The 27,895-nt window shown below is 37.6% G+C and overlaps 15 protein-coding genes and 2 non-coding genes across 17 annotated transcripts; 8 read left to right on the top strand and 9 right to left on the bottom strand.

Moving 5' to 3' along the window:
- Positions 1 to 1,127: 1,127 nt before the first annotated feature.
- Positions 1,128 to 2,411, top strand: SMKI16G2980 (uncharacterized protein; the record flags this gene model as incomplete). The annotated part of the gene is made up of 1 exon (XM_056226395.1): positions 1,128 to 2,411. The coding sequence occupies one exon, from the start codon at positions 1,128 to 1,130 to the stop codon at positions 2,409 to 2,411; it is 1,284 nt and encodes a 427-aa protein (XP_056080118.1).
- Positions 2,412 to 2,694: 283 nt separating this feature from the next.
- SMKI16G2970 (bifunctional triacylglycerol lipase/ester hydrolase) lies at positions 2,695 to 3,609 on the top strand (the record flags this gene model as incomplete). Its single annotated transcript, XM_056226394.1, has 1 exon — positions 2,695 to 3,609. One exon carries the CDS (start codon positions 2,695 to 2,697, stop codon positions 3,607 to 3,609), a length of 915 nt encoding a protein of 304 aa, XP_056080117.1.
- A 699-nt stretch (positions 3,610 to 4,308) lies between these two features.
- On the top strand, positions 4,309 to 4,560 carry SMKI16G2965 (uncharacterized protein; the record flags this gene model as incomplete). The annotated part of the gene is made up of 1 exon (XM_056226393.1): positions 4,309 to 4,560. The coding sequence occupies one exon, from the start codon at positions 4,309 to 4,311 to the stop codon at positions 4,558 to 4,560; it is 252 nt and encodes an 83-aa protein (XP_056080116.1).
- Positions 4,561 to 4,833: 273 nt separating this feature from the next.
- ASN1 (asparagine synthase (glutamine-hydrolyzing) 1) lies at positions 4,834 to 6,552 on the bottom strand (the record flags this gene model as incomplete). The annotated part of the gene is made up of 1 exon (XM_056226392.1): positions 4,834 to 6,552. One exon carries the CDS (start codon positions 6,550 to 6,552, stop codon positions 4,834 to 4,836), a length of 1,719 nt encoding a protein of 572 aa, XP_056080115.1.
- Positions 6,553 to 7,763: 1,211 nt separating this feature from the next.
- Positions 7,764 to 9,422, top strand: NOC4 (ribosome biosynthesis protein NOC4; the record flags this gene model as incomplete). The annotated part of the gene is made up of 1 exon (XM_056226391.1): positions 7,764 to 9,422. The coding sequence occupies one exon, from the start codon at positions 7,764 to 7,766 to the stop codon at positions 9,420 to 9,422; it is 1,659 nt and encodes a 552-aa protein (XP_056080114.1).
- Positions 9,423 to 9,560: 138 nt separating this feature from the next.
- Smki_16.trna15I lies at positions 9,561 to 9,634 on the bottom strand. Its single transcript has one exon. It is a non-coding gene; the product is annotated as a tRNA-Ile (tRNA).
- Positions 9,635 to 10,641: 1,007 nt separating this feature from the next.
- On the bottom strand, positions 10,642 to 11,385 carry RRP15 (rRNA-processing protein RRP15; the record flags this gene model as incomplete). Its single annotated transcript, XM_056226390.1, has 1 exon — positions 10,642 to 11,385. The coding sequence occupies one exon, from the start codon at positions 11,383 to 11,385 to the stop codon at positions 10,642 to 10,644; it is 744 nt and encodes a 247-aa protein (XP_056080113.1).
- Positions 11,386 to 11,794: 409 nt separating this feature from the next.
- KAR3 (Kar3p) lies at positions 11,795 to 13,984 on the top strand (the record flags this gene model as incomplete). The annotated part of the gene is made up of 1 exon (XM_056226389.1): positions 11,795 to 13,984. The coding sequence occupies one exon, from the start codon at positions 11,795 to 11,797 to the stop codon at positions 13,982 to 13,984; it is 2,190 nt and encodes a 729-aa protein (XP_056080112.1).
- Positions 13,985 to 14,171: 187 nt separating this feature from the next.
- Positions 14,172 to 15,326, bottom strand: TAZ1 (lysophosphatidylcholine acyltransferase; the record flags this gene model as incomplete). The annotated part of the gene is made up of 1 exon (XM_056226388.1): positions 14,172 to 15,326. The coding sequence occupies one exon, from the start codon at positions 15,324 to 15,326 to the stop codon at positions 14,172 to 14,174; it is 1,155 nt and encodes a 384-aa protein (XP_056080111.1).
- Positions 15,327 to 15,647: 321 nt separating this feature from the next.
- LOA1 (lysophosphatidic acid acyltransferase LOA1) lies at positions 15,648 to 16,550 on the top strand (the record flags this gene model as incomplete). The annotated part of the gene is made up of 1 exon (XM_056226387.1): positions 15,648 to 16,550. One exon carries the CDS (start codon positions 15,648 to 15,650, stop codon positions 16,548 to 16,550), a length of 903 nt encoding a protein of 300 aa, XP_056080110.1.
- A 748-nt stretch (positions 16,551 to 17,298) lies between these two features.
- Positions 17,299 to 18,756, top strand: MEP3 (ammonium permease MEP3; the record flags this gene model as incomplete). Its single annotated transcript, XM_056226385.1, has 1 exon — positions 17,299 to 18,756. One exon carries the CDS (start codon positions 17,299 to 17,301, stop codon positions 18,754 to 18,756), a length of 1,458 nt encoding a protein of 485 aa, XP_056080109.1.
- Positions 18,757 to 18,965: 209 nt separating this feature from the next.
- Positions 18,966 to 19,039, bottom strand: Smki_16.trna14N. Its single transcript has one exon. It is a non-coding gene; the product is annotated as a tRNA-Asn (tRNA).
- Positions 19,040 to 19,815: 776 nt separating this feature from the next.
- RRP9 (ribosomal RNA-processing protein RRP9) lies at positions 19,816 to 21,537 on the bottom strand (the record flags this gene model as incomplete). Its single annotated transcript, XM_056226384.1, has 1 exon — positions 19,816 to 21,537. One exon carries the CDS (start codon positions 21,535 to 21,537, stop codon positions 19,816 to 19,818), a length of 1,722 nt encoding a protein of 573 aa, XP_056080108.1.
- A 338-nt stretch (positions 21,538 to 21,875) lies between these two features.
- On the bottom strand, positions 21,876 to 24,656 carry CTF4 (chromatin-binding protein CTF4; the record flags this gene model as incomplete). The annotated part of the gene is made up of 1 exon (XM_056226383.1): positions 21,876 to 24,656. One exon carries the CDS (start codon positions 24,654 to 24,656, stop codon positions 21,876 to 21,878), a length of 2,781 nt encoding a protein of 926 aa, XP_056080107.1.
- A 374-nt stretch (positions 24,657 to 25,030) lies between these two features.
- On the bottom strand, positions 25,031 to 25,831 carry MSS18 (Mss18p; the record flags this gene model as incomplete). The annotated part of the gene is made up of 1 exon (XM_056226382.1): positions 25,031 to 25,831. The coding sequence occupies one exon, from the start codon at positions 25,829 to 25,831 to the stop codon at positions 25,031 to 25,033; it is 801 nt and encodes a 266-aa protein (XP_056080106.1).
- A 317-nt stretch (positions 25,832 to 26,148) lies between these two features.
- TOM5 (Tom5p) lies at positions 26,149 to 26,301 on the bottom strand (the record flags this gene model as incomplete). The annotated part of the gene is made up of 1 exon (XM_056226381.1): positions 26,149 to 26,301. One exon carries the CDS (start codon positions 26,299 to 26,301, stop codon positions 26,149 to 26,151), a length of 153 nt encoding a protein of 50 aa, XP_056080105.1.
- A 338-nt stretch (positions 26,302 to 26,639) lies between these two features.
- SPN1 (transcription factor SPN1) lies at positions 26,640 to 27,875 on the top strand (the record flags this gene model as incomplete). Its single annotated transcript, XM_056226380.1, has 1 exon — positions 26,640 to 27,875. The coding sequence occupies one exon, from the start codon at positions 26,640 to 26,642 to the stop codon at positions 27,873 to 27,875; it is 1,236 nt and encodes a 411-aa protein (XP_056080104.1).
- Positions 27,876 to 27,895: the final 20 nt, after the last annotated feature.

Below are 27,895 nucleotides of genomic sequence, written 5' to 3'. Positions count from 1 at the left end.
TTTGGAAATATCATAATAGTAGGGACATGCATCCTTACATCATCCGGTCAATCGGCAGGGTAATACATAATTATATTGAATCCGAAGTTCGGACTTTTATGAAAAGAGTTAAACACATAGGACCATCCAGGACAATTCAAACGTGAAAGGTATATTTCACTTGATAGAAGATTACATTGATGAACGGAGATTGGGATTCAACAAGGGTGTCAAACGAGTACTATATGTTGAAAGAAGGGCTATGGAGAGAGCGGAGAGGAGGCTACAGTTTCTCTGTATCGGCAATCGGCAATCGGGCTCCGCGGGAAAGCCGCATATTTCCTTTCGGTTGCTCCCTTGCCACCACTGCCGAAAAGCTTAATTTTCCTGTGTGGTTAGTGCCAATGAGCGAAACGGCGTTAACATCAAGGGTTAGGTTAAGGTAGAGAAGAGTGGGAATGACAGGAGTTATTTTGCTACGTTATTTTAACAGTTGCGTTTTAGAATTTTTTTTGGTAGCTCTTAGCTATCCACTTAAGGAAAAGATATATGAACGCTTATGCGACGTATAATCAAGAAAAAAAAAAAAAGGAGTGTCAGTGAATGGACAAATAGTAACCCTCTTCGTCCAACAGATTGATATTATGAAGGGCAACATGGGAGTGGCAGTTTCGTTTATATTGTAATGCAAACATGCAGCTCCTTAAGAGGTAGATGCGATCTTGCTGGGGACATGTGTAAGTTTATGCAGTTCGTATATGAGACAAGGTTGGGCATACCTATCCTTGGTTCAACATCTAGAGCTTGTTTTGCAATACGTGAAGCTTGTGACCTTAAAATCATCTTTACGTGCATTCAATTTGTTGGAATTGAAGTTCACACCTCATTCTGGAACCCCTTGTTTGAGTACTCACTCATGCAAAGAAAGTACGGTTAGCAGTGCATCGACTTTCCTCTGTATCGCTTTTAACGATAATTATTTTCCTTCTTTAGCGTGCTAGTTGGCCTTTTTTTTAGCACGCGACAATGTCCTTCTGTCTTGACCTTCATTTCTATTCAAGTATTTATGATTGATAAAAAGGTAATAGTACTTTATATATACATGCTTGTAATCAAATTAGTTGAGATCAAAAGATTATTTTAACATAATGTCTGGTTATTTTTCAAGCTTTTCTTTAAATAAAATCACCGACTCAATTGCTACCGCTGCGCACAAGACCCATGACACTTTGAATAATGCGCTAGCAAATGCGAATGTGAACTTGAATGATCCTCAAACAAGATTATCAATAAAATCGCGCACTAGATTTGTTCAGGAGTCCTTGGGAACTATTTCAGATATAAGCAAGTTACCACCACAGTACCAATTCTTGGAGAAGAAAAGTGATTCCTTGGAGAAGGTTTGTAAGAGAATTTTGCTAGTGTCAAAAACATTTGAGGTGGAGGGTTACGATTATCCGCCAAATTTAACGGAAAGTATTTCGGATTGGTGGTCTCTTAATAAAGACGGCTGGTTTGGTTCAAAGAAATCTGAAATTACCAACAAAAAGAAGGGTTCCAATCATGACGATGCCTTTTTGCCAAGGTCTTTTGCTCAAGCCATTTCAAAAGCTGCTGTTGACTGCGAATTTGAATTCCAAAATTTAGAGAACGATGAAAAAGCAGAATTGAAGAAGAAAAGAGAATCTACTAAAAATGCCCAGACTACAGGTGCTCAGGATGAAGAAAATGAAGAGGATGAGGATGAAGAAGAGGAAGAGGATGAAGACTTGTCTAATTTAATTAAAGTTTTTGACTCCTGGTCAACATGTTATAAGAATATTGACGAAGGGAAAACAGAAATGGATTCTATGATGGTCAAGGAATTTAATAAAAAACTAGAAAAATTGATAAACCAGGATTTCAAGAGGGTTCATGAACTGCGCAAAAAAGTAGAGATATCCAGGCTTAAGTTCGATACGATGCGCTATGAAGTTAAAGCAAAGGAAGCACAGTTAGACGCTCAAAAACCAGGCGTCACAGAGGAAGCGCACACCAAAGATGTTAGTGCGAACACCGCCACCTCATTGAATGAAATTCCTTCTACTGTGGATGAAAAACAAAAATCAAATGTAAATACCGAAGCTGAATCAAAGAAAGAAGCCAATGAACAAGTTGCTGATGATGCTGTAGTCATGAAAGAGGATCCTAAAGACGACAAAAAAGATGACACACCGCTTGAAGAATCCGAAGAAAATAAGCTGCTGGAAAAGTTGGAAGATGAATTTGTATCCAATACTACAGCAGCCGTAGAAACAATGGAAGAAATCGCTGACAGTTCTGAAATCCTGGGCTTAATAAAGCTTTTCCAGAATTTCCAGTTAGTTTACTTTAGACAATGTGTCCAAGAAGTGGAAGCAAACCTCAAGGTTTTGAATGGTTTGGAGAATTAGTGATCGGAAAAATACAACTTCATTTATTCACGTACAAAATTATTCTAGCTGTTATATTTAAATACTGTTATATGATATTTCCTCCTTTAATTGCGTGCGTTGCGTTATTGTCCTGCCTGGCGGTTCTTTCATTACCCGAAAAGGTTGTATTGCAACTGGAATCGTCGCATGAAATAAAAAGAAAAATAGCAAAACAAGCATAGCAAGTCCGCAGTTATTGAGAAGAGAGGCAAAAAAATATTGTCTGTTGCCCCATTTTTCTCTTCCGAATTCTAGTAACAAAATGCCTATACAAGAGTATACTAAATCGAAATTTCCGTGCTCGATATTAAATATCAAGCCTACCATCACTAGAAGCGACGAGGATGCTGCTCTGCTAGTGTGGATTCCTGGCAATCCTGGTCTTTTATATTACTATCAAGAAATGTTGCAGTATTTACATTCCAAGCACCCTGATTGGGAAATTCTTGGCATATCTCATGCCGGAATGACTTTGAATGCTCATTCTAACACACCAGTATATTCTTTACAAGACCAAGTAGATCACCAAGTAGAGGTAATTAATAATTTCTCACACGAAAACAGAAAAATTATTATCATGGGACATTCAGTTGGGGCATACATCTTACAAAAAGTGTGCCTCTCTCACAATCTGGTTGGTACTGTACAAAAAGTCGGTCTGGTTACACCAACTGTGATGGATATTCACACATCAGAGATGGGTGTTAAATTGACAACAGCATTACACTATATCCCTCCATTAGCACATGTGGTATCATTGTTTAGTTACATTTTTTTTTATTGGATTTTATCAGAAGGATTTTCAAGATTTATTATTGACAAATTTATGGGCTGTGGAAGCACCAGCTGTCAAGCCGTGTTGTCCACAAGAATTTTTTTAACTCATAAGCAATTTGTTCGCCAATCTTTGGGGCTAGCTTCCCAGGAGATGGAAGAAATAACTACCAACTGGGAATTCCAAGATAAATTTATCAATTATTGTGAACAAAACGGAACTCTCATTTGGTTTCTGTTCAGCAGTAACGACCATTGGGTTTCTGGCAAGACCAGGTCGCACTTATCGCATTACTATAAGGATAAAGTGGATCAAAATCGCCTAGAAATTGATGTGACTGACAAGATACCCCATTCTTTCGTGGTTAAACATGCGAAATATGCCATTAATACCTTTTTTTAGAGTCATGGCAAGCTGAATGCACAAAGAATTACCGAGGCTCACAGGCATTTCATACCACTCATTCAAGATATGAAGACAATCGCTCAACAATGAACATTTTACGAAACCTTATAATCTCGCAAATGGTTACCGCATATAGCTGCCTTCGTGTACATGTATATATTTTATATATATAACTATAAAAAGAAGCGAAGCATTGATCGCCCCTCGTACGAGTACAATGTAGGGCTGCCTTTTTTTTTTTAATACAATGGAGATAGTTCTAGCGTCGTTTGGGGGCGTTGATTTTCTTTGTAAAGACTTGGCTTGATGTATAATTAAGCGAGTATTATCGGTCTGCGCGGCTTAGCCGGGAAAGAACATAGTGGCACAGAAACGAGCTAAAAAAAGTTTCTTTGAGATGTATCATCAGAAACACCTCATTCATCCCTACTTCATGGCACAGTCGTAAATAAACAATTCTTTTCTTGGTGCTGGTACTAGAGCAACAAGGCTTGTATTCTTTACAGCCCTGTTGTGTCCGTCTGCACACATGACTTCGCTTCTTAGTCACATATACGACTTCCAGATTATACAGCTTAATGCCATGTATATAAATCTCCGTAAACAAATCCTTACTAATTCTTTTTACTTATATCTCGGCCCTTTTTATATTTAACTCAAACGGTGTCCCAATAAACATTACTACTTCATAAACACATGAGCATTACTTTCAGAAAAATAAAGCTAATATTTAAGAAAAATGATAGTCGATATCCACAAAACTACCGTGCGGAGATGAAATCTAAGAATACTGTCATAACAAGGCATGATTTACTCATTGCACACGAAAGAGAACAAAGGGCTTCGCTGGATAGGACCAACTCAATTAGTAATCTTCAGTCACATGAAAAGAGGAGGGAAGAGCGATCGAAAAGAGCATATAAACTTGTTAACGACAGTATAAATTAAAGGCAAACATTCATTCGTCCTTTTCGAGACCACAGGGTGGTAATAAAAAAGTGACATAATATAGTAAGTACCGAAGCGAAGGGTAATGTTCCTTAGTAAATGGCGCCAATTGTAAATATACATAGATTTTTTGCACTCCCATAAAAAATGAACTATTAATAAAGCTTCTCCTCAGGTTATTATGAAGTATATACTTCTACATTTTTTTTTCTTTTTCTATAAAAACATCTATAAGACTAATCCATAATTCATTTTCATATATTTTAGTGTTGTTTAATCGATGTGTTTTTCATGAATTTGAGCGTATCTACCGGAAGGATCTTCGGCACAACCCCAGTCAGCCTTTGGAATCCATCTCATAACGGTGTCAGCAACAGTCTTTTGAGGGAACAAAGCATCGAACTTCAATCTGTACCAGAAAGCTTCCTTTGTGGATGGAATATCACTGCCCCATTCGGCTTTTGGACTGGCAAACATTTCATCTGAAATGACTGTTTCAGCAGTATCTTTTAGTCCATCAATCCATGAGTAACCAACACCATCAGAGAACTGTTCCTTTTGTCTCCATAGGATTTCTTCTGGTAAATATGGCTTGGCGTCAGGTTCTCCTGTGGTATCGAATGCCTTCCTTAGAATGTATTTTTCAATACGGCCTTCCTTTGGCTTGATCATTTTTTCGTTTGGATCGATGTTCATACACAATTGCAAAAATTCCTTATCTAAGAATGGAACACGAGCCTCTAGACCCCAAGCCATAGTAGATTTATTAGCTCTCAGACAATCAGCCAAGTGTAAGTTCTTGACACGTTGCACAGATTCGGTGTGAAATTCTGCTGCAGAAGGAGCTTGTGCAAAATATAGATAACCACCGAAAATTTCATCCGAACCTTCACCGGAAAGAACCATCTTGACACCTTGAGCCTTAATCTTTCTAGATAGCAGGAACATTGGGGTGGAAGCTCTGATAGTGGTAACATCATAAGTTTCCAAGTGGTAAATAACATCATCTAAGGCGTCTAAACCTTCCTGCAATGTGAAAGTGTGTTCGTGATGGGTGGAACCAATGAACTTGGCAACCTTTCTAGCGGCTTGCAGATCTGGAGCGTTTGGCAAACCAATAGCAAAGGAATGAAGACTTGTCCAACCAGCTGTATGTAGCTTACCGTCGTCGTCGACACCTGCCAAGTGTCTTGCCTTGCTATCGTAAGTCGATGGGTCAACATCGTTAGTGGCATTTGCGGTTTCACGGGCAGCAATGGAAGCGATCAAAGAGGAGTCCAAACCACCTGATAATAGAACACCGTATGGGACTTCAGCCATTAATCTCTTTCTAACGGCTTTCTCTAAAGAATGTCTGATGGCCAAGTAATCTATTGGAGTAGAAGGAATACGTTTTTCGTCTAGCCAATCTGGAGTGAAATAACGGGTGATCTTGTCGGTCTTAGAGTCGTATACGTGTCCCGGTGGGAATGCAGTGATAGTGTCACAATCGTCGGTTAAACATTTCAGTTCAGACGCAAAATAAACGGTTTTTGGAGAAGCGGATGAGCGTCCCATATATAGTGTAGTAATACCGATTGGGTCTCTGGCTGCAACAATACGGTCTTGTTTGGCATCGTAGAGAGTCCATGCAAACATACCGTCCAAGTACTTAGGAGCATCGATATCGTGCTTCAAGTACATTGGGATGATGGGCTCACAGTCACTTAGTGTTTTAAACTGATATTCCGGGCATTCTTCTCTCAACTGGATGTGGTTGTAAATTTCACCGTTGACACATAGCATGTAGTCTTCGTCTGGAGAAGTAATTGGTTGAGCGCCGGATTCCAAACCAACAATAGCTAGTCTTTCATGAACAAATATTGTCGAGTTCTTAATGGCATTACCGGACCAATCTGGGCCACGGTGTCTGATTCTTTTTGATAGTTGTAGAGCCTTTGGCTTATAATTGTGCACGTCTTCGTGCTTGAAAGCAGCGAAAATACCACACATATTGAGTTACGTACGGTTTATATCTTTAGCCTAATGCAAAATATATTTTACCTTTTATTACTTAAAAGCAAGAATTTATAAATACGTAGGGTCCAGACGTGCTTCCTTTTCCAGTAGGGTACACTATAGCGTTATATATGCACACTTATACATGCGTGTAAATTTGAGAACGAAGGATTTGTCACCTCAAGCGACCAGCAAATTTTCAGTTCTGCAGAATGAGTCAAATTCTACATAAGCTAAGGCTTCTAAGGCTCTTCTTCGTGCTCAAAAAATGTCTGGCCCGTCAAATGGTAACAATCATGTGTTTCCGTACCTAGTTCGCCCTGCGCGGCAGCAGTGTAGCTGCCCTGTGATTGGTTGATAGATAATGCCAGCGATAAGAAACGGTAGTTGATGCCCGAGAGGGCGCATTCCAGTGAGGAAAGGCAGAGATACCCTGGGCATATTTGCTCACCTTGCACGAAATATGGCGGCATCTTAATGACAATAGATTGATTTATGCATGCACTAGCTTTCACAGAGATGGGTTGTCAGTCGCCCATGCAAGTTCAGCTAAGAGTTGCTAATAGCGAATTTCTGGGCATACTTGCTCGGGCGGGAGCCCTTTGCAAGATTTGAAGAAGGCCCTCGTGGTACCGTAGTGCATGTTTCGTTCATCTACGGTTTCAGAGTATATATCTACCTGTATATAGTCGACTACCCCCAAGTCTAAATCACAAAGATCAAAAAGAAAAGAATCAGAATTTTATAAAAGCGTCCTTGTCATTCTTAAGAATGTAACAAGATCAATGAGTTGCGCAGGAACCGCTATCTCCATCAAAACCTCAGATTGCTCCGAGAAGAATTGTTCGATTTGGAACGCAAATAATATCATCGTATTCTTTAAAAAACTTGGAAGGTCATTGGCCTCTTTTAAATGATAAATCCATTATCGCGTAAATTACATAGATACATAAAATAATCTCGCCTTTTATAGTTGCTGAAGTAGAATCGGAAAAAAAGGAAAAAAAGGAACACCAGAAGATTCGAATACGGGTAATGTCACAATTTGTCAGGCTTTAGGGCTATCCATCATTTTTACAATTTTTCACTAAAATTTTCCAGACAGCATGGAATGAGACTAACGCTTTTGATGAGATGCGATGAGATGCAATCAACATACTCTTTCGTCAAACAAAAGAATACATTGAAAAGAAACACACAATAAAATGACACTACCCATAGCAGAGGTTAAAGATATTGCCAAGAGGTTGACTACAACCAATGACAGAAAGCAATACAACTCTATTATCAAATTAGTCAATGGACTAGTGATTCCAGAAGATGTTACTCAATTGGAAGAAGAGGAGACAGAAAGAAGCTTGAGGTTCCTGGTTATGTCACTATTCCAAATATTCAAAAAACTGTTCTCTCGCGGCGACTTAACCCTTCCTTCTGCTAAAAAGATCACTTTAGAGAAAGAGCAATTTGTTAAATGGTGTAGAAAGGTGTATGAAGCATTTAAGACAAAACTATTGAGTACCATCTCAGACATACCATTTGAGACGTCTCTCGGATTGGATTCCCTTGATGTTTATTTACAACTAATGGACCTGGAATCTACTCATTTTGCATCCAAGAAGGATGCTCCATTTTTTCCAAACAAGACATTTAGAAAGTTAATCATCGCTCTATGGTCCTCGAATATGGGTGAATTAGAAGACGTTAAGGAATCAGGAGCATCCGAAAATGTAATCATAATAGAATTTACTGAAAAATATTATAAAAAGTTTGCAGATATCCAGTACTATTTTCAATCGGAATTCAACCAACTCTTGGAAGAGCCCGCTTACCAGGATCTGCTTCTAGGAAACGTAGGCAAATGGTTGACTTTGGCAAACCACGATGAGCATTGCTCTAACGCGGATGCGGATTTAGAAATTTTTGTACCTAACCCTCCACAAGCTATCGAAAACGAGTCCAAATTCAAATCGAACTTTGAGAAAAATTGGCTATTTTTATTAAATGGGCAATTATCTCTACAACAATACAAATCTATCCTGTTGATTTTGCATAAGAGAATAATACCTCATTTCCATACTCCAACTAAATTGATGGATTTCCTTACTGATTCTTACAATTTGCAAAGCTCGAATAACAACGCTGGTGTTATTCCTATTCTGGCTTTGAATGGTCTTTTCGAATTAATGAGAAGATTTAACCTAGAGTATCCGAATTTTTACATGAAACTTTATCAAATTATTAACCCAGATCTAATGCATGTTAAATATAGAGCAAGATTTTTCAGGTTAATGGATATATTTTTGTCATCAACACACTTATCTGCTCATTTGGTGGCGTCATTCATCAAGAGACTGGCAAGACTCACGCTAGAATCGCCTCCTTCAGCCATTGTCACTGTGATTCCCTTTGTTTACAATTTAATCAGGAAACACCCGAATTGTATGATCATGTTACATAACCCGGCTTTTATTTCCAACCCGTTTCAAACACCTGATCAGGTATTACACTTGAAAAGTCTGAAAGAAAACTATGTAGATCCATTTGATGTTAACGAATCTGATCCTGAATTAACTCATGCCCTAGATTCCTCGCTATGGGAGCTGGCGTCATTAATGGACCATTATCATCCCAACGTAGCCACTTTAGCCAAGATCTTTGCTCAACCATTCAAGAAGCTAAATTATAACATGGAAGATTTCCTAGACTGGAACTATGATTCTTTACTCAGTGCAGAATCTTCGAGGAAGTTGAAAACGCTTCCCACGTTAGAATTTGAGGATTTCACAAGTATTTTTGATAATGAGGATGGTGATGATGAACCATCGTTACAAAGTAACTCATACTTGCAAGGGGTGGCATGGTGAAAGGAAAGAGGATTAACGGATTATTTAGAGTATGTATGTAAAACATTGTTATGAACAGAGTCCTTCAGTGTGCTTTTTTTTTTAATTAAAAACTAAATAGTTGATAATGGTAAAAAGTAACCATTATCATGGCAAAAATGGTCTCTAGCGGGATCGAACCGCTGATCCCCGCGTTATTAGCACGGTGCCTTAACCAACTGGGCCAAGAGACCATCTTATTGATGGTTTTTGTGAAAACTGGGAGCAAACAACACCAATCGTGTCATGACCATCTTAATATATACTATTTTAGGGAAGTAACTTGTTGTCAAAACGACTTATCAACTTTATTCACGGGATGTTACTTATCCAATATATTATATATGAGAGATGGGTGAATTTTGAGATGATTGTTGGGATTCCATTGTTGATAAAGGCAATAATATTAGGTATGTAGATATACTAGAAGTTCTCCTCGAGGATATAGGAATCCAATAAATGGAACTCGTAATTCTACATAATTCTGTATATGCTTTGATTGTCATTTTATATGTTGTCAGTCATTATCCTATTACACTATCAATCCTTGCATTTCAGCTCCCACTAATTTTGATGGCAGCTTCTCATAACTTATGTCATCTTCTAATAGCGTATATGATAATATACTAGTAGCATGACTACTAGTTGATAGAGAATAGTTGATTTTCATTCCAACACGTTTCGACACAGACTATTTTACTAGGCCATATTGTAAGATTATTAAGACAAGGTGGTATTCTCGGTGCATGTACTACAACATATGTTTTAGAAAAAACATCCAATAAAAATTTGAGCGTTTTGAAATATCCCTAAATTACAGTGCATAATGATGCGGCAAAAATTACTTCTTCATATACACTTTCAATGCATTTTAAGAAAAAACCGAAAAAAAATTGTCATTGAGAGAAATATAAAGGTAAGAGTAATAGTATACTCTTTTTATTATTATTTCGGATACATGCATTACTTTCTTGTCAAGAATAATATAGTCGGTGTACTTTTTGTTTCTCTCAATAGTAATTAGCACGAAGACTCCAAGAAGTTTAACAAGTGATATGAATCTATTTGATGATACAGAATGCAAACTAACTTCACTTACAAGGAAAAGAGAATATATGCTGTTTCTCTCCTTCTCAACTTAAACTAAATAATATACATTTCTTGTTTCTATTTGTAGGTATCCTTGGTGTGGACATATTAATCATTCATTGTCGCTCCCTGCAGCCGCTTTGACCAAATCCAGGAATTTCTCTTTCGAAACTTCCGTGATCAATTCCTTCTTTTCTTCTTTATTCTTTATTCCACTTAAATTTTCAGTAACTTCCTTTTCTGTTTTCACTTGGGTTGCTAAAATAGCATTGAATAATTTCACAGCACCCTTTTGAGCGATCTTTCTGAGCGCTGTCTCTTTCTCAATTACTTTTCTGATATTTTCGGACCTGTCTTCTCCAGATGCAACCGGAATAATGTCCCGTTTTCTGGCTTTGCCTAACAGCTTTTTCTTTTCCGCTAACAATGCCTTTCTGGCCTTGTATTCTAGTTTTTCCGATTCACTTTGTTTCAGCGCCTTCTTATTTCTAGCCATAATAGGGTCTTTCCTGTCGTATGCTTTCAAATGTGATGATAATATAGCATTTACCGCAGTAGAGAAACCGGCAGAGCCATCATCATGCTTGCTGTTCTTTGATTTCTTTTTTCTAGGAAAGTCGTCATCCTCTTCTCCTTCTTCTTCAGTACCACTGTGTTCGTTTTCTATAACGTCTGCCGATGCATCACTAGAACTGTTCTGTTCCTTGTCTTCAAATTCATCTTGTTCCGACACTGTCTCTTTCTCCAAATTAATATTCAGATTTAAATTGTTTCCACCCTTTCTTCCCTCGTCAGCATTCACATCCTTTTTGGTTCTTTTATTATCATTAGCTTTCTTTATGTATTTAGAACTCATCATAAGTTGACTACTGGCTTCTGTTTTGCTTCGGTGCTGCTTTAACTATGGCATCTGTTTATCGCATCTCGTTATGTTCTATGGGCATCGATTCTTTAATTTTTTCTTTCAAAATTCTCCATAAAGAGGGTAACTCAGAGACACCAAAATGAATCTCAAACAAAACCAAAACAAAACACTGTTTACAATTTGATGCACCTACAGTCTGTATATAATAATGAGGGTTACAATTAACTAAAAGGAATATCGAATAATTATAAAGAGCTTACCTATCCATTTTCTTCATTTTTGTGTGACTTGATTGTTTCATTGGGTGTACATCAATAACTATCCACAATATTTACTTGGAGAAGGCAGGGTTTAAAATAGAAGGAATTAAAAAAAAAGATACTTTGGTAACGATCAAGCTATGGAACCACTTCCACGGACACCCACAAAAAGCAGCACTACCCAGCATCTCTCTACGCCATCTCCAAAGAATGGTCTTTTAGCTATGAGAGGCCACAAGAGAAGGAATACAACGACTCCGCCGCCTAAACACGGCCTTTTGAAGCCGCAACAGACGGATGTTCATAGACACTCACTAGCTGGCCAGAACCGTATATCCATCTCACCCAATCGTGAGCTCTTACGAAATTATAAAGGTACCGCTAATTTAATTTACGGAAATCAAAAAAGCAATTCTGGTGTGACTTCCTTTTATAAAGAGAATGTCAATGAACTTAACAGAACACAAGCAATCTTATTTGAAAAAAAAGCAACATTAGATTTGCTGAAAGATGAGCTGACAGAAACAAGAGAAAAAATTAATTCTGTCAATCTAAAATTTGAAACTCTTCGTGAAGAAAAGATAAAAATTGAACAACAATTGAACTTGAAGAACAATGAACTTATCTCTATCAAAGAAGAGTTTCTATCGAAAAAGCAGTATATGAATGAAGGCCATGAAATACATCTGAAACAGCTTGCAGCATCAAATAAAAAAGACTTGAAGCAAATGGAAAATGAATACAAAACGAAAATTGAGAAATTGAAATTCATGAAAATTAAACAATTTGAAAATGAAAGAGCATCCCTTTTAGATAAAATAGAAGAAGTAAGAAATAAAATCAAGATGAATCCTTCTACTTTACAGGAAATGTTGAATGATTCCGAACAAAAGCTAAGGTTAGAAAAAGAAGAATGGCTTACGGATTACCAAGTGCAATGGAAAAGTAATATGGAGTTGAATAATAAACATATGCAGGACATCGAAAACATAAAAAAGGAGATCGAAGATGTGTTGAAACCGAAATTGGCAGAGAAAAAGAAGCTTTTATCAGAAAAACGTAACGCTTTTGAAGCAATTAAGGGAAAGGTTAAAGAAAAGGAAGAAGAAACTTCAAAACTGAGGGATGAGGTAACTTTAAAAGAGAAAGCTAACGCGGAAACTTTGGAGAGAATCAAAGAACTTGAGGAATACATAAAAGATACTGAGTTGGGAATGAAGGAGTTAAATGAAATTCTGATTAAAGAAGAAACAGTTAGACGTACATTGCACAATGAATTACAAGAGCTAAGAGGAAATATTCGAGTTTATTGTAGGATTCGTCCGGCTCTAGAAACTTTGGAAGATTCTGATACTAGTCTTATCAATGTTAATGAATTTGACGACAATTGTGGTATTCAATCTATGGAAGTCACAAAAATACATAACACAGCACAAGTGCATGAATTTAAGTTTGATAAGATATTCGACCAAAAAGATACAAATGCGGACGTTTTCAAGGAAGTTGGTCAATTGGTGCAGAGTTCGTTGGATGGCTATAACGTTTGTATCTTTGCATATGGTCAAACAGGGTCTGGGAAAACATTTACTATGTTAAATCCGGGAGACGGTATCATTCCATCCACGATATCCCATATATTCAATTGGATTAATAAGTTGAAGACAAAAGGGTGGGATTATGAAGTTAATTGTGAGTTCATTGAGATATATAACGAGAACATTGTAGATCTTTTGAGAAGCGACAATATTAATAGGGACGACACAAGCTCTAGCTTAAAGCACGAAATACGCCACGATCAAGAAACTAAGACTACTGTGATAACAAATGTTACGACTTGCAAACTTGAATCTGAAAAAATGGTTGACATGATTCTGAAAAAAGCAAACAAATTGAGATCCACAGCTAGTACAGCATCAAACGAGCATTCTTCCCGTTCACACAGTATTTTCATAATTCATTTGTCAGGATCAAATACGAAAACTGGAGCGCAATCATATGGTACATTGAATCTTGTTGATTTGGCCGGTTCTGAAAGAATAAACATCTCTCAAGTTGTAGGGGATCGGTTGAGAGAAACTCAAAATATCAACAAATCTTTAAGTTGCTTAGGTGACGTTATTCATGCATTAGGCCAACCTGACAGTACCAAAAGGCATATACCATTCAGAAACTCCAAACTGACGTACCTACTACAATATTCACTGACTGGGGACTCGAAAACGCTAATGTTTGTTAATATCTCGCCAAGTTCCTCTCATATCAATGAAACATTAAACTCGTTAAGATTTGCATCTAAAGTGAACTCAACTAGAATGATTAGTAGAAAGTGAGACAAAAGAACTTTTCTACTCTTTTGACAGAATCATGAAGACTGTTCCTTATACATACCATATGTAACTATATCATATATAGAATTTAATCAAAATGTGCATTACTAGAGCAAAAGAAGTGATGAATATTTGTTATGTAAATGGATTTCTTATATGCTGATATTTATACGAATATAGTTGTATGGCGTTAATCATCTTTACGCCTTGGTTTATTTTCTGGAGTTAAAAACCTTTGCATTCTCCTTATGGCCCAATTTTCACCTATGACTTTCACATCTGGGTCGGATTTTCCTTCCGTGGTGTTAAATTGTCTCCACCATGAGGGGGATTTGAACCTAGGGTCTTCACGTGGTAATTTGCGAACTTCATTCCTGATTTCAGCAACATGAGATCTTAGTTCAGCGGCTAACCTACTTCTTAAATTTTGTGCTTCTTCGCCGTATTTCAATTCGTCAGACAGATCGTTGGGATTCTTGGGATCGTAATACTTCTTAACCAAGTGCTGCCATTCTTTTCTGTACCTATCAATTAAATCGTCATCTAAAGGATCTCCGATTGTAACATTAACTTCAGAGCCTAAATTTCTCGGTAAAATTTGTTTAAACATCGAATCTGTGGCTGCTTCGGATGCTATTTTTTCAAACCCGGTAGCAAATATTGGTACTATAATAGGCGGTTTAGTTGCTTCTAGAATCATTCTGGTAATACCCCATTTGAAATACCTCATTGAATTTTCAAAAGGCGGATATAATTGTAGTACAAATCCCTCTGGATAGACATGAACCCAAGACGGTTTCGACCTTATTATTGGTGGAGCGTAGTTTTCTTTAGTATTCTTAAGCAAACAAGAGCCCTCTGAATGGGGAGTCCATTCTAAGTCTAAAGTGTCGTCAGGACTCAACAATCTTATCGAAGCGTCTATAGAACCTTGGAATGGCCCTATCCCAAATCTTTCCGTGGAGAGGACTTGGCCAAGTGAAAAAAAGTTGGACAGAAATCTATTCTGAAAACAAATATTATGGGCGCCCAAGGACCATCTTATATTGTCCAAAGAAGTGAATAGCTTATAAGGCAGTGTTGCCCAAACTAACGGATCATCAACCATACTCATATGATTCATTGCCGTCATAAGACCTCTATTTTCACTCTTAGAGCGTTCTAATGCAGTTTCAAGTTTTTCAAAATTATTCACCTTAACATTATAGCACGTGAAGAGAAGTAGTTTTGACACACCGAAAGTCAGTAATGATGTGCTGTATGAAAGCAACCTCCATATAGGGTTTCTTCTTGGATATGATTCTAAAAATTCATCTCCTCTCTCCAGGACATCTCTAAAGGACATTTGACGGGGAAAACTTCACTTTTTAAGATACAAACAGCCAGAATAGGAATTTCTTAATGAATATTCTTTTACTCGGATTGCATGGCATGTTATATGAGGCTGACTCCATCATCCTTAAGTTATTCTACGGAAGAGACACTTTATTTTTAGGTCCGTTACCTCGGTCTGGATGAACGCAGAAATAAAAAGCAATCACATGAAAAAAAAAAAACCAAAACTGAAGGCTTTCTTTGTTTGAACTAGAATAACCTAATGCAAGAATCGTGTATGCCCTGCGTGAAAAAAACAGCTGTGAGAGGGTGATAGAATACTCGAGAAAAAATGGAAAAGTACACAAATTGGAGAGACAATGGCACAGGAATAGCTCCATTTCTACCAAACACAATCATCAAACCCAGTAGGATGATGACGGCGTGTTCGTTGGTCATCTTGATATTGAAGACTATTATAATGCTACCATTGATTATCTTTTATCTTTCAACTGGCCAGAACAGCATACTGGGTTTGATATTGAAGTTTATGTTCAGCTGGAAGGAGGAAGTTAGCGTACAGGGAACCAAGAAACGTGACGTAAAAAAATCCAAGGATTACCCACAGAAAGGCAAGCTTTACATTTGCAATTGCTCCTCACCTTTGGATGCATTTTCAGCAGTATTATTGGCTCAGGGACCTGTTTCATTGCTGGTGCCCTGCAATGATATTATATATAAAGTTTCTATAAAAGAATTCATTAAATTCATTCTTGACGGTGGGTTAGACATCAAGTTGTATGGTCACGAGATAGCAGAGTTGTCTCAATTGAGCAACACTGTAAATTTTATGTTTGCCGAGGGGACCTCATGTAATGGTAAAAGCGTTTTGCCCTTTAGTATAACCGGAAAAAAATTAAAACAATTCATCGACCCTTCACTGGCTACCATGAATCCTGTGATGGCCCAAAGCAGAAAATTCGAGCTGCAGACCATCCAAATCAAAACTAATAAAACCGCCATCACCACACTGCCCATCTCCAGTATGGAATACCTATCGAGACTTTTAAACAAGGGCATTCATGTTAAATGCAAAATCAATGAGCAACAAGTGATCTCAGACGATCTACAGGAATTGCGTATTGCGCTAAATGGCGGAGACAGATATAAACTAGTTTCGAGAAAACTAAATGTTGAAGCCAAGAAGAATTTCGTGAAACAGTTTTCCAATGATCAACGCAAAAAGAGAGACTGAAAATAACATGAGGCGGCCAGCATTATATATACGTACTTGTATTTGTGTGTGTTTATGTGCGTATTTAAGAGTCTATACTATTCTCAAATAGAACAAGAAAAAGAAGAGTGGACAGCTCGTTTCTGCCACTTCTATTAACTGACACCTTCTCTCAACCCCCACCCCACCAGAACTTTCAGTTCCGATTTCAGGCCGGTTCCGGCAAAAGTGCCGCGCAGCGGAAATACATCTCCACCTTATCGGCGCTGGATGCTTATCTCTCGTTGCTGGTTTGCCCGCGATAAGGCGGGCGAGTTATTTTATGGTTTTCAATTATTGGTTTTCTTCATCTCGAGGTTTTTTTTCTCGCTTTTCACGCTATGGTCCTTTTTCAGTTAAGGTATCAGATGACATCTTTTCTAGATATTATATATATATGTTACATTGATATCATTTAGCAGGTATGATATTACGACATGCAGCACAGATGTTCCTTTTTCTTGTCTTATCGCATCTTATCGTACCAATTTGACAGATATCTTTCTCCCTTTTTCTTTTGTAGAATATAGTTCCGTGCTTTTGAGTCTGATAGCCGCTTGCTTTCGGTCGCTTCTTCCTTTCTTTGGTTCTTTGGTTGTCTATCACAATCAATGCAGACTGGTTGAGGATTCATTCACTTTTCAGAATTGTTTTGTAAAAAATTGGTATAATATACTGTCAAAGAAATTTTTTTTGGAGGATACACTAGAAAAATATAGATAGAGTTCACATGGCTCGTGGGGACGGACATCTATGGACAGAGACATATGATAGTTCCACTGTTGCTTTTATGATTCTAGGTGCCGCTCTGGTTTTCTTTATGGTACCAGGGTTAGGTTTCCTTTATTCTGGTTTGGCAAGAAGAAAATCAGCGCTGGCTTTAATTTGGGTGGTGATAATGGCTACCTTGGTCGGTATACTACAATGGTATTTTTGGGGTTATTCATTAGCGTTTTCTAAGACCGCGACAAATAACAAATTCATCGGAAATCTAGATTCATTTGGGTTCAGAAACGTTTATGGTAAAAGCTCAGATGATTCCACATACCCTGAGCTTGTTTATGCCATTTTTCAAATGATGTTTATGTGTGTTGCATTGAGTATTATAGCCGGTGCGACAGCGGAAAGAGGTAAGCTTTTTCCACATATGGTTTTCCTTTTTGTTTTTGCAACTTTAGTTTACTGCCCTATGACCTATTGGATATGGGCCCCCGGTGGGTGGGCTTTCCAATGGGGAGTCTTGGACTGGGCTGGCGGTGGGAATATCGAGATTCTTAGTGCTGTGGCTGGTTTTGTTTATTCCTATTTTCTAGGAAGAAGGAAAGAAAATCTACTCATTAATTTTAGACCGCATAATGTTTCCATGGTAACCTTGGGTACTTGTATCCTTTGGTTTGGCTGGCTGCTTTTCAATGCCGCAAGCTCCCTGTCACCAAATATGAGATCAGTTTATGCTTTTATGAACACGTGCCTCAGCGCAACCACGGGAGGAATGATCTGGTGTTTATTAGATTATCGCTCTGAAAAGAAATGGTCCACCGTTGGGTTATGTTCAGGTATCATCTGTGGTTTAGTTGCGGCCACCCCTAGCTCTGGTTGTATCACTCTTTATGGTTCTTTGATTCAAGGTATAATAGCAGGTATTGTTTGTAATTTTGCAACAAAGATAAAATATTATTTAAAAGTGGATGATTCTTTGGATTTGTTGGCAGAACATGGTATCGCTGGTGTGGTGGGGCTAATTTTCAACGCTCTATTTGCTGCTGATTGGGTTATTGGGATGGACGGCACTACCAAGCATAAAGGTGGCTGGTTAACGCATAATTGGAAACAAATGTATATTCAAATCGCTTATATCGGTGCTTCTGCTGGCTATTGCGCCGTGGTTACAGCTCTAATTTGTTTTGTATTAGGCAAAATTCCCGGTGTTCAGTTAAGAGTTACAGAGGAAGCCGAGGCTTTGGGGCTGGATGAAGATCAAATCGGTGAATTTGCTTACGATTATGTGGAAGTCAGAAGAGATTACTACCAGTGGGGGGTAGATACTGATGCCCTTCACACTACATACCACGGCGCTAATCCGGCGGCTGAGATAAACCCCATTGAGGAGAGCCAAAACTCTTCACTATCATCGGCTACGGTTAATGGTCAGAGTGAAAAAACTAATAATCCTAACCTGCATAAATGAATACTTTATTAATTCACAGTTGGTACATTGAACGGAAGTGTTACGGTATCTGATTCGTTTTTCCTTTATTTACTTTTATATTCTGCATTTATCCATAGACTCGCATAACATCACCATTTCATTAGTAGTCCAACCTGCCTTATCATAAGTCGTAGCACTTTTTAAAGTGTCCTGGGTTAATAGTTTTAGAATTAAAAAGACGTAAAAAACGACCCCAGTGAGGGTTGAACTCACGATCTTGCGATTAACAGTCGCACGCCTTAACCAACTTGGCCATGGAGTCGCAAAAGATGAGGATGTTGCTTTTGAATTTCATATTTGTCCTTCAAACAACTGTTTGTCTTTATTTCTATCTATCGGAGAGACATACGAATTCTAAAATAGTCATTAGGATTTTGTTTGTGTTGAAATAAGTGGTTACTACTATACATTTATTCGTATAAATTGGTGTAGTTGATGACGAACATTCTTTAACATGGTACTAATAATGTTGGGTAAATGAATACCAACATTTTTATGATGATACCAATTTAATTGGAGTAGGGAAATTCTAATTATAGAATTTCCTGCACTAATAAGATAAAGATCTATTAATTGTCCAGAACTTAGTATATAAGAAGATGAGTTATCACCCAAATCTTATCGTCAATGTCCCGAATTATGTCTGAACTATTGGGTTTAATATAACCAATCAGCGTGTGTCATATACCTCTCTTATATGTATTAAGAAGGAACGAATTATTCTCAATTATTAAAAATTTCTAAACAACTAATTATCAAAAAACTAGTAGTCATACTACTAGTGTATTATTATATACGGTGCTAGAAGATGGCATAAGTTATGAGAGGCTGTCATCGAAGTCAATGAAAAACGTTTACTAAAAAGCACTAATAATGTTCAAATATGTTTATTACTTTTTTTTTTCGTTTATTCTACAATAGATACATTTCATCTCTATATGCTTATTTCTATATACTTGATATTTTCATAGTTTGAAGATTGGTATCGGGTTGTAACCTGTAAGGGCGTGAAAGAGACATGGAACTTATGTTAACAATCTAAAAGCCTGTTTGATCAATGACAGCAGAGTATATACCATTTCTGGCACCTGGGACTTTTGCAGTCCATCTACCAAGTCTATGTTCTTTAGCCACACTAGCCAAGATACGGAACTTCTCTTTACCATGTTTACCACTCTCTACAACTTGAATCTTGGTTACTACACCTTTAGCGCCTGTTAATTCACCTAGCAACTCAAATGATCTTAGATTATCGCCAATTTTCCAGATTTTCAAGGATCCATCCCATGAGCCTGATATAAATACATTCGAGTATGGAATAGCATAAAGAGACGTGATCCAAAATGGTTGCAATAGTTTTTTACCTTGCAGCTGTCTTTTCCTCAACTCCTCATCTGTTTCCCCTGATATGTCATTTGAAGAGGGTGCTGATAAAATGCCATGTGCAATTCTTTCAGTGAAAATAGGTTTTTTTTTCGCCAGAGACCACAGACATATACTACCATTGTCAGAACCGGTTATGAAATGAGAATCATCTACCATGCTCACAACGTCAATACTACCTTCACAGAAAAACAAAGGTGCTTCTGATTCATCAGGATATTCGACTTCTCCATCTTCTCTCTCCTTTGCGTTGTCTTTCATCCATCTCTTTAGTAATTTTTGAGGTTCATCACCACCTCTAAATGTCAATCTGGTCTCATCTGGAATCTTCCAAAGCATAGCTGTTCTATCACGGGCACCAACGGTAACACATCTCTCCATGGCCAAAGCAGATATATCTTCTACTATATCATGATGTCCATAGAGAATCTCCAACTGGGAAAACTGGTTTATTGAATATGTTCTTATCTTATAGTCTGCGCATGATGCATATAACTGATCAGAATTTTTTCTGAACGCCAAAGACAAAACTTCTCCTCGGCGGTCCTTTGTAGGAATAACTTTAACGGGGGACAAGGATTCAGTGCTCCATACAATTAGTTTTCTATCTTTCCCACCCGTGACGACATACTTCCCATCAGGCGAAGCCGCTACAGTTAAAATTTCGTCATAATGGCCTTCTGTGGTATTCTCATATTCATGCTTACTCGTAGGTATGTATTTTGCTCCACCTTTAGCATACTTAAGTTTTTTTGGTCTTTGGCTAAAGTCAGTGATGTCATACTTAGTAAGTTGTAAGTCTTTGCTTACTGTATAAGCAAATGATCTACCTTTGTTCTTATCTCCATTAGATGATTCCTCGAAGGTATATTTGTTTAGAACTGGTTGAAAACAACTAATACAAGTAAGATTATTTTCGCCTACCCTTGTAAAACTCTTTTTTGCTTCAGAAATCAGAAGTTTATCAGCAAAATGTCTAAAGACTCGACCTTGCTGTTCAGCGACGTCTTCTTTTAACCTGGATGCAATGATGTCCTTATCTAAATCACCAGCGTCAAAGTTATTGTATTCATCGACTGTTCTTTCCTTGGTATGCTTTGAATCTTTTTCTGCCTCATCTCCTCCATCAATTAAAATCTCATTGGCTTCACTTTTTAGATTCTCTAAGTATTGTTTGGCGAGCCTTCTTCTTTTGTCGGCTGGATTTTCTCCTTCAAATTCTTCTTCAGATTCTAATGCATCTTCTTCATCGGTAACTTCTGGTTGTTCATCTTCGTTTGAGGATGGATCTGTAATTTCTTCATCTACTGTGGGTCTCGAACGATCAACTTCTTCTCTAGATCTCTTCCTCTTCTTTTGTTGGGTAACATCTGACATCTTTTCCTGACGCTATATCAATCTAAAACAATAAAGAGAAGATGGGGAGCTATAATTTGGTAGCTGTTTGAATATATGCGGTACAAAGTCTGGTATTACAGCGTTTTCTTGAAGCTCATCTCTGAAATATGACATCTTTTTTTTTTCATATTTTTTCACTTTCTCCTTTCGCGAAAATTCGCAAAGATGTCGCTTGTATTTCAGGTCACGTTAAACGTACTGCCTCATTACTGTCGCATCCATAACAAATACGTCGTCATGTTAATGGCGCTCATTCTGAATAACATTGTGAGTGTGTTGAATGATTTTTATTATATAGTTATAGATACTTTTGCTTGTTATTTCAGTTGCTGTTCATATCTAGCTTCCCGTATATCATTAATTCTTTTAACGAGAGAGACTAGTTCAGCTCTTTCTGATATTTTAGCAGCTGCATTAAGTGCTCTATCTTGCTTCAATTCATAAGCAAGCGAAAAAGCTTTTTCAACATTTTGGTCGGAGCATGCAGTTGCAAATAGACGTAACAAAGCCTTATCATATGCGCCATTTAATGCTGTCAATACGTCATTTTCGTTCCCGTACATTTCACCATCATTTTCCAGCGTATCCGTCAGCAATTCTGATAAGACCTTTGTACGCAGGTACTCTTCTTCTGCTGCCATATAAACGGGAACTTCTATTTCTTTGTCGTCTTCCTCTTCATTTTCCCCTGTAGCTTCAAATTCATTCTTTTTATTTAATAAAGCTCTCTTCTCTTCTAACAACTTGCTCTTAACAAGTACTGGTATCCTAATTTCCATTTCAGATGGCAAAGGTAGAGGAAATTCAGGCCATATATGTTTTCCTTTGACTAGAATACAGTTTAATGTGTCATATGCCAAAGTCAAAGGCCAAACATGTATATCGGTCGTTTCCTTTCCTCCTGACATTTTCCATATTTCCATATTACTATCGAGAACAGGTAGCCATCTGCTTTCTTCAGATGATCTCCACTTTGATAATAATAGAAGTGTGTTGTCAAAACCAAAAATGCACGGATCGCCATAGCTTGAAAAGAACAAACTTTTTATACCTAGCGGATTAAAATTATAGAAGTCAAGATTTGCTTCTTTTGCCATATCAGAATTAAAATTTGGTAAGTTCATTGGAAGTGGAAGTTCTCTTTTATAGTATTTTGTAATCGAAGGGCCTAATTCGAATAAAGAGTACGAAAGTCCATGAAACTGCGAGTAATGTACTGAAAAAACTCTATAATCCTGGGCAGTTAATGCTACAATTGGAGATGTCTTTTCAACGGAGAATGGAACCCCGAATTTATTAAAGCTTCTAAAATAGCCTAACGAAGTACCAATAATAACGCGAACTGGGGTAGCTGCTATACTGGTTAGTTTCTCGCCAGTTTTTAGAGGAATTATCTTGGTCCAATTTGAGTGTATGCTATCGTGTGGCCTATATTGTATCTGTCCGGTCTTGGATTGGCCAAAGAGGGTGCCTTTTTCATTTAAGAAACATAAATCGTAACCAAATAAGTCCTCAAAGTGGTATTCCCGAAAACGACCAACGTCAAAAAATGAAACTGTTATGCTATATTGTTCACTATTCTTGACAGTAGATACATAACCTACCTCATTCATTGTTAAATAACGTCTATCGGTAAAACCAAAAGGTGTTGCTGCTGGAGAAAACGGCATATAACGAAATTTCGCTGGGCTCGTCAAATTGATTGGTAACGAGTGATTTCTACGTGTTCTGGAGTAAGAATTTCCATTATGTGGTTTTTTATTACTGATATAGCCCGCACCATCATCGTCATCAATAAAGTCTTCTTCATCTTCGAAATTGTATTTTCTCTTTTCACTCACTCCGCTGGGACCGTCATGAGTTTGAGTGAACACATCCTCTGTATTTTGGTCTTGTGTAATATCAGAAAACATCTTGTCGCTTTTGTCTGCATCTCCATCTCTTTCTAAATTTTCCAAATCAGAATCAGAATCCACAAAAAGCCCCTGTTTTGTTGAAGATTCGACGAAAGATTGATCAGGTATATTTGTTGCTGCGGACTCTGCTAAATTTTGGACAATAGTTATATTACCGGACCAAGTGCCTAAAATAAGATCTAGAGTTTTAGAATCTGCTTGAATTTTCCAAGCAAAGTTAGTAATTTTTTGTTTAAATTCCTTTGTGTAGTGGATTTCGGATGTTTCCCAATTCCATACAGTAAGCTTATTATTTAAATCTACTGCTGCAATATAATTCCCGCGTAATGGGTCGAATTGCAAGTCAATTAAATGGGCCTTCGTTGAAGAGTGATTAGACGTCAATGTTTTTTTCAAAGAATAACCCTTTATGGTAAATATTTTCACCGTATTATCAGAACATGGTAATGCAAAATGTAGACCCTTTGGATGCCAAGCTACTCTTGTACATATCCTATTGGAAGAACAAAACTCTGGATCAGTAACATTGTTCTCATCTAAATCAGCTGCTTCATTCAGGTCATTATCGCTGTCTTTATCGACGTCATCCGTCATATTCGAGAGTATCTTATCTCTGTGTGTATCATCGTATGAATTGGCTACAATGTAATCATTTAACTCGTGAACTTTATTAGGAATAGTGGATGTTAGGGAAAAAAGTTGAATTTTACCGTTTATCATTGAAACTGCTAGAATATTCATTTGTGAATTGTACGAAATTTGAGAAACTTGTTCATCGATTTTAATGGTATGCTTTTTGTGGCCTTCATCGTCCAATTCCAAAAGGATTAGCTCTAAATCGTCCCCTCCGAATACGCCCATTTTACCTGAATGAATCACACAGCAGTCACGTAGGGGCAAAGCAAATCTAGCTAATAGTTCTTCTTGAGTAGAATTAATGTTGTACTTTAGAGCATCACCTTGCATTGTGGTCATCAAAAAATGAGAGTTTGAATAGCATTTAATAGAAGAGACTAATTTGGAAGAATCTAGTGTCTCTGGTTCTTCTTCTGGGTTATTCGTCTTCAGGATCTTTGTTAAGCCATTCTTATTAGCTACACACAAAGTGTTATTGTCTGGCGCGAGAGAGACTATAGTTTTGCCACCAAAGTCGAAAACAAGCTTGTCTATAACCGAAACCATACTAGTATTTACTGATGTCCTTGCGTCACAGTTTGCCTTTTTCTACTATACTTGTCAAGCAGTTTACAATTATGAATATATCTATTCCCATGTTAAAATATTCACGAAAAATTAAGACGCGTCGCGTTAATAATAAATCATTAATGGAAATCGATGAATTCTGATTCAATCATTCGCTATCTTTGTAGGTGCTGCATATCTATACAAGATATTATATGAGCACCTTAATCAATGTCACAAAATGTGTTAAAATATAAGCTCTCTCGGTAAGTATAGCATACTATGAAGATATATATGAGTAGAAGTAAACTCTTGTGCATGTGATCATACAATCAAGTTGAGTATAAGCAGCACCTGTGGAGGTCTAGTCCTCTCTAACTGTTCCTGTACGGAAATCCTTTGAATCCATGTAATAATATGTCTAAATTTTCAGCAGACTTATCGTTAATTTCCATCAATGTCTTTTGGTTGTCCTCTAAGCCATCTAACCAAAGTTTCATACTTGCTGGTAGGGAAGAATACGTATAGTACAACGAAGGTTTGAAGTGAATTAAATTTGGCCCGTATTGCCCGTCTCCTTTCTTGATGGGCGGTTGAGAATATTCATCGACCAAAGCAGCGTTCCTTCTTTCATGCTGATTGTAGTGCAGTTTGAAAAACTCTCCATTAGATACGTTTACATCCTCATCTTCCGTAGTATTAACACAACGTACTGGTCTCTTTGCAAATAATAGGTTGCTATCCGGTTGGAGTCGAAGAAAAGGCGAGTCTTGAGCCTCGGTATCACCACTCCATGCATCTATCAGACGTGAGTGTTTCTGTTCTAAGTAACTTATCTCTTCCTTATTTGCTTGAATGCCAGTGGACATAGTTACAGTCGACTGGCTCGCTTTGCCACTCATTATGAACGCTCTTAAATTGAACAAAACCGTTGCCAGTTTTTGAACGTCGGATGAAGCCAGTATCAAGTCTAGTTTAGGTCTTTCTCTTTGAAATGTGCCATTGTTTACCGCAAAAGTTGGCCTTGCGTACTTTATACTAGAAAATTTGCTCAATTCTGTAGTTATTCGGTGGTTCCAATACAGTTCCTTGGGTGGCAACAATGTTTGATAAAATAATTTCAGCTCCACAAGTATGCAGCTTTTTTGAAGGAAGCTAATTTCAGGTAACCCCATATGTGTATGAATTCTGACTCAATTGTCGGTAACAAAAGAATATTTCATACCTTAAAGTTTCAATAAGATTAGTCAAATTTAATAGAAATTTGATGAAAAAGCCGAAAATCTTCCTGCATAATCATGCACATATACAAATGAAAAGAGAAGGAATTAAGGCTCAATAGAGCAGTATCAATTTTGAAAATATTTACACGTTTTCTTCTAAACTATATAAGGAGGGTGCGGTTTGACTATTATCCATTAAAGCAAATACAAAAAGTGAAACAAATATAGCAATATACATAAATTTGGTCTTCTCTATTTTTGCTAGGCACTTATTTCCATTGCTTTTTCACCACATGCCAGATCATTGGAGAAACCCAGAGAAACGCAGCCACGTACGCGGCCTGTTTCAAGGTTTTCTCTGTTTGTTCTTGATGAGCTTTTTTCTCTTCTTCAGAGACTTCCTGTTGAGGTAGACCAAACATGTTATAGTAGTTAGTTATGTGATGCCGATGGTGAATGCTTTTCGTGGCAAGCTGTAATTCTTTAAAAGCAGTTTACCGTCTCTGGTAGGAAAGAGTAAACTCTCGAATTCCTTTCTCAATTTATGATGTGCAATATTGGTCTAAAGAAGGGTAACCTGGTTTTTCTTTCAGAATTTCCTTGAAGGTAAGTTTTAAAAGAGTTAACAGTCAGCTGTACTGCTCACCATATTTGTATAGATATACTCGCTAAATATTTCTTGAGGGTTCCGGATAAGTCTATTATTTCTCTGAGATACATAGAGAAGATTTACAGCAAGAGTGGGTACATTATTTCGATAATGAGTGCCGCCGACCAAGTACAACCCAAAGTCGTGGAAGCGACACCTGAAGATGGATCGGCTTCCTTACAGGAGCCAACTATGGACGAGAAGAACGAAAATCAAAATGAAAATCAAGTTGCTGAATCTCAGGAAATTCCAGAAAATTACCTTAATGACACGAAGGGTATAAATGATGAAAGTAAAGAAGAGGATGGCGGAATAGACGAAAACAGCGGTGTAGAAGCTGCAGAGAGGAAACGTAAGCATATTAGCACAGACTTGTCGGATGAGGACTTAGAAAAGGAGACACATAATGATGAAATTCCCCAGCCCATGGCAGAAAACATGATTAGTAAAGGGAGGGATTCAAGTACCACTCCAACCAGCAGACAGGAACTGGAAGAAAAATTGGACCGTATCTTGAAGAAACCAAAAGTTAGGAGAACTAGAAGGGACGAAGACGATTTGGAACAGTACTTAGATGAAAAAATTCTGAGGCTTAAAGATGAAATGAATATTGCAGCTCAACTGGATATTGATACGTTAAACAAGAGGATAGAAACTGGAGATACCTCACTTATTGCCATGCAAAAGGTCAAGTTGTTGCCAAAAGTGGTAAGCGTGCTGTCAAAGGCAAATTTGGCCGACACCATTTTGGACAATAATTTACTTCAAAGTGTCAGGATATGGTTAGAGCCCTTGCCCGATGGATCTCTGCCATCTTTTGAAATTCAGAAATCGCTTTTTGCAGCTTTAAATGACCTTCCAGTGAAAACTGAACATCTGAAGGAAAGTGGTTTGGGGAGAGTGGTTATCTTTTACACGAAGTCTAAACGTGTTGAAGCTCAACTAGCTAGGTTGGCTGAAAAATTAATTGCTGAATGGACAAGACCTATTATCGGTGCTTCTGATAACTACAGAGATAAGAGAATAATGCAACTAGAGTTTGATTCTGAAAAATTGAGGAAGAAATCTGTTATGGACTCTGCCAAAAATAGGAAAAAGAAGAAGTCCAAGTCTGGTGAGGATCCTGCTTCTCGCGGTTCTTCAGTACAGACTTTGTACGAACAGGCGGCCGCAAGGAGAAACAGAGCTGCTGCACCAGCACAAACTACTACTGATTACAAGTATGCCCCTGTAAGTAACCTTAGCGCAGCACCTACAAGCGCAAGGGCTGTCGGTGTCGGTTCTACTTTAAATAACAGTGAGATGTACAAGAGATTGACCTCAAGATTGAACAAAAAGCATAAATAAATCAAAAAGACTGCTCATTG

The sequence above is a fragment of the Saccharomyces mikatae genome, assembly GCF_947241705.1.
Source record: "Saccharomyces mikatae IFO 1815 strain IFO1815 genome assembly, chromosome: 16".
Classification (NCBI taxonomy): domain Eukaryota; kingdom Fungi; phylum Ascomycota; class Saccharomycetes; order Saccharomycetales; family Saccharomycetaceae; genus Saccharomyces; species Saccharomyces mikatae.
This window is presented reverse-complemented; position numbering and strand designations above follow the sequence as displayed.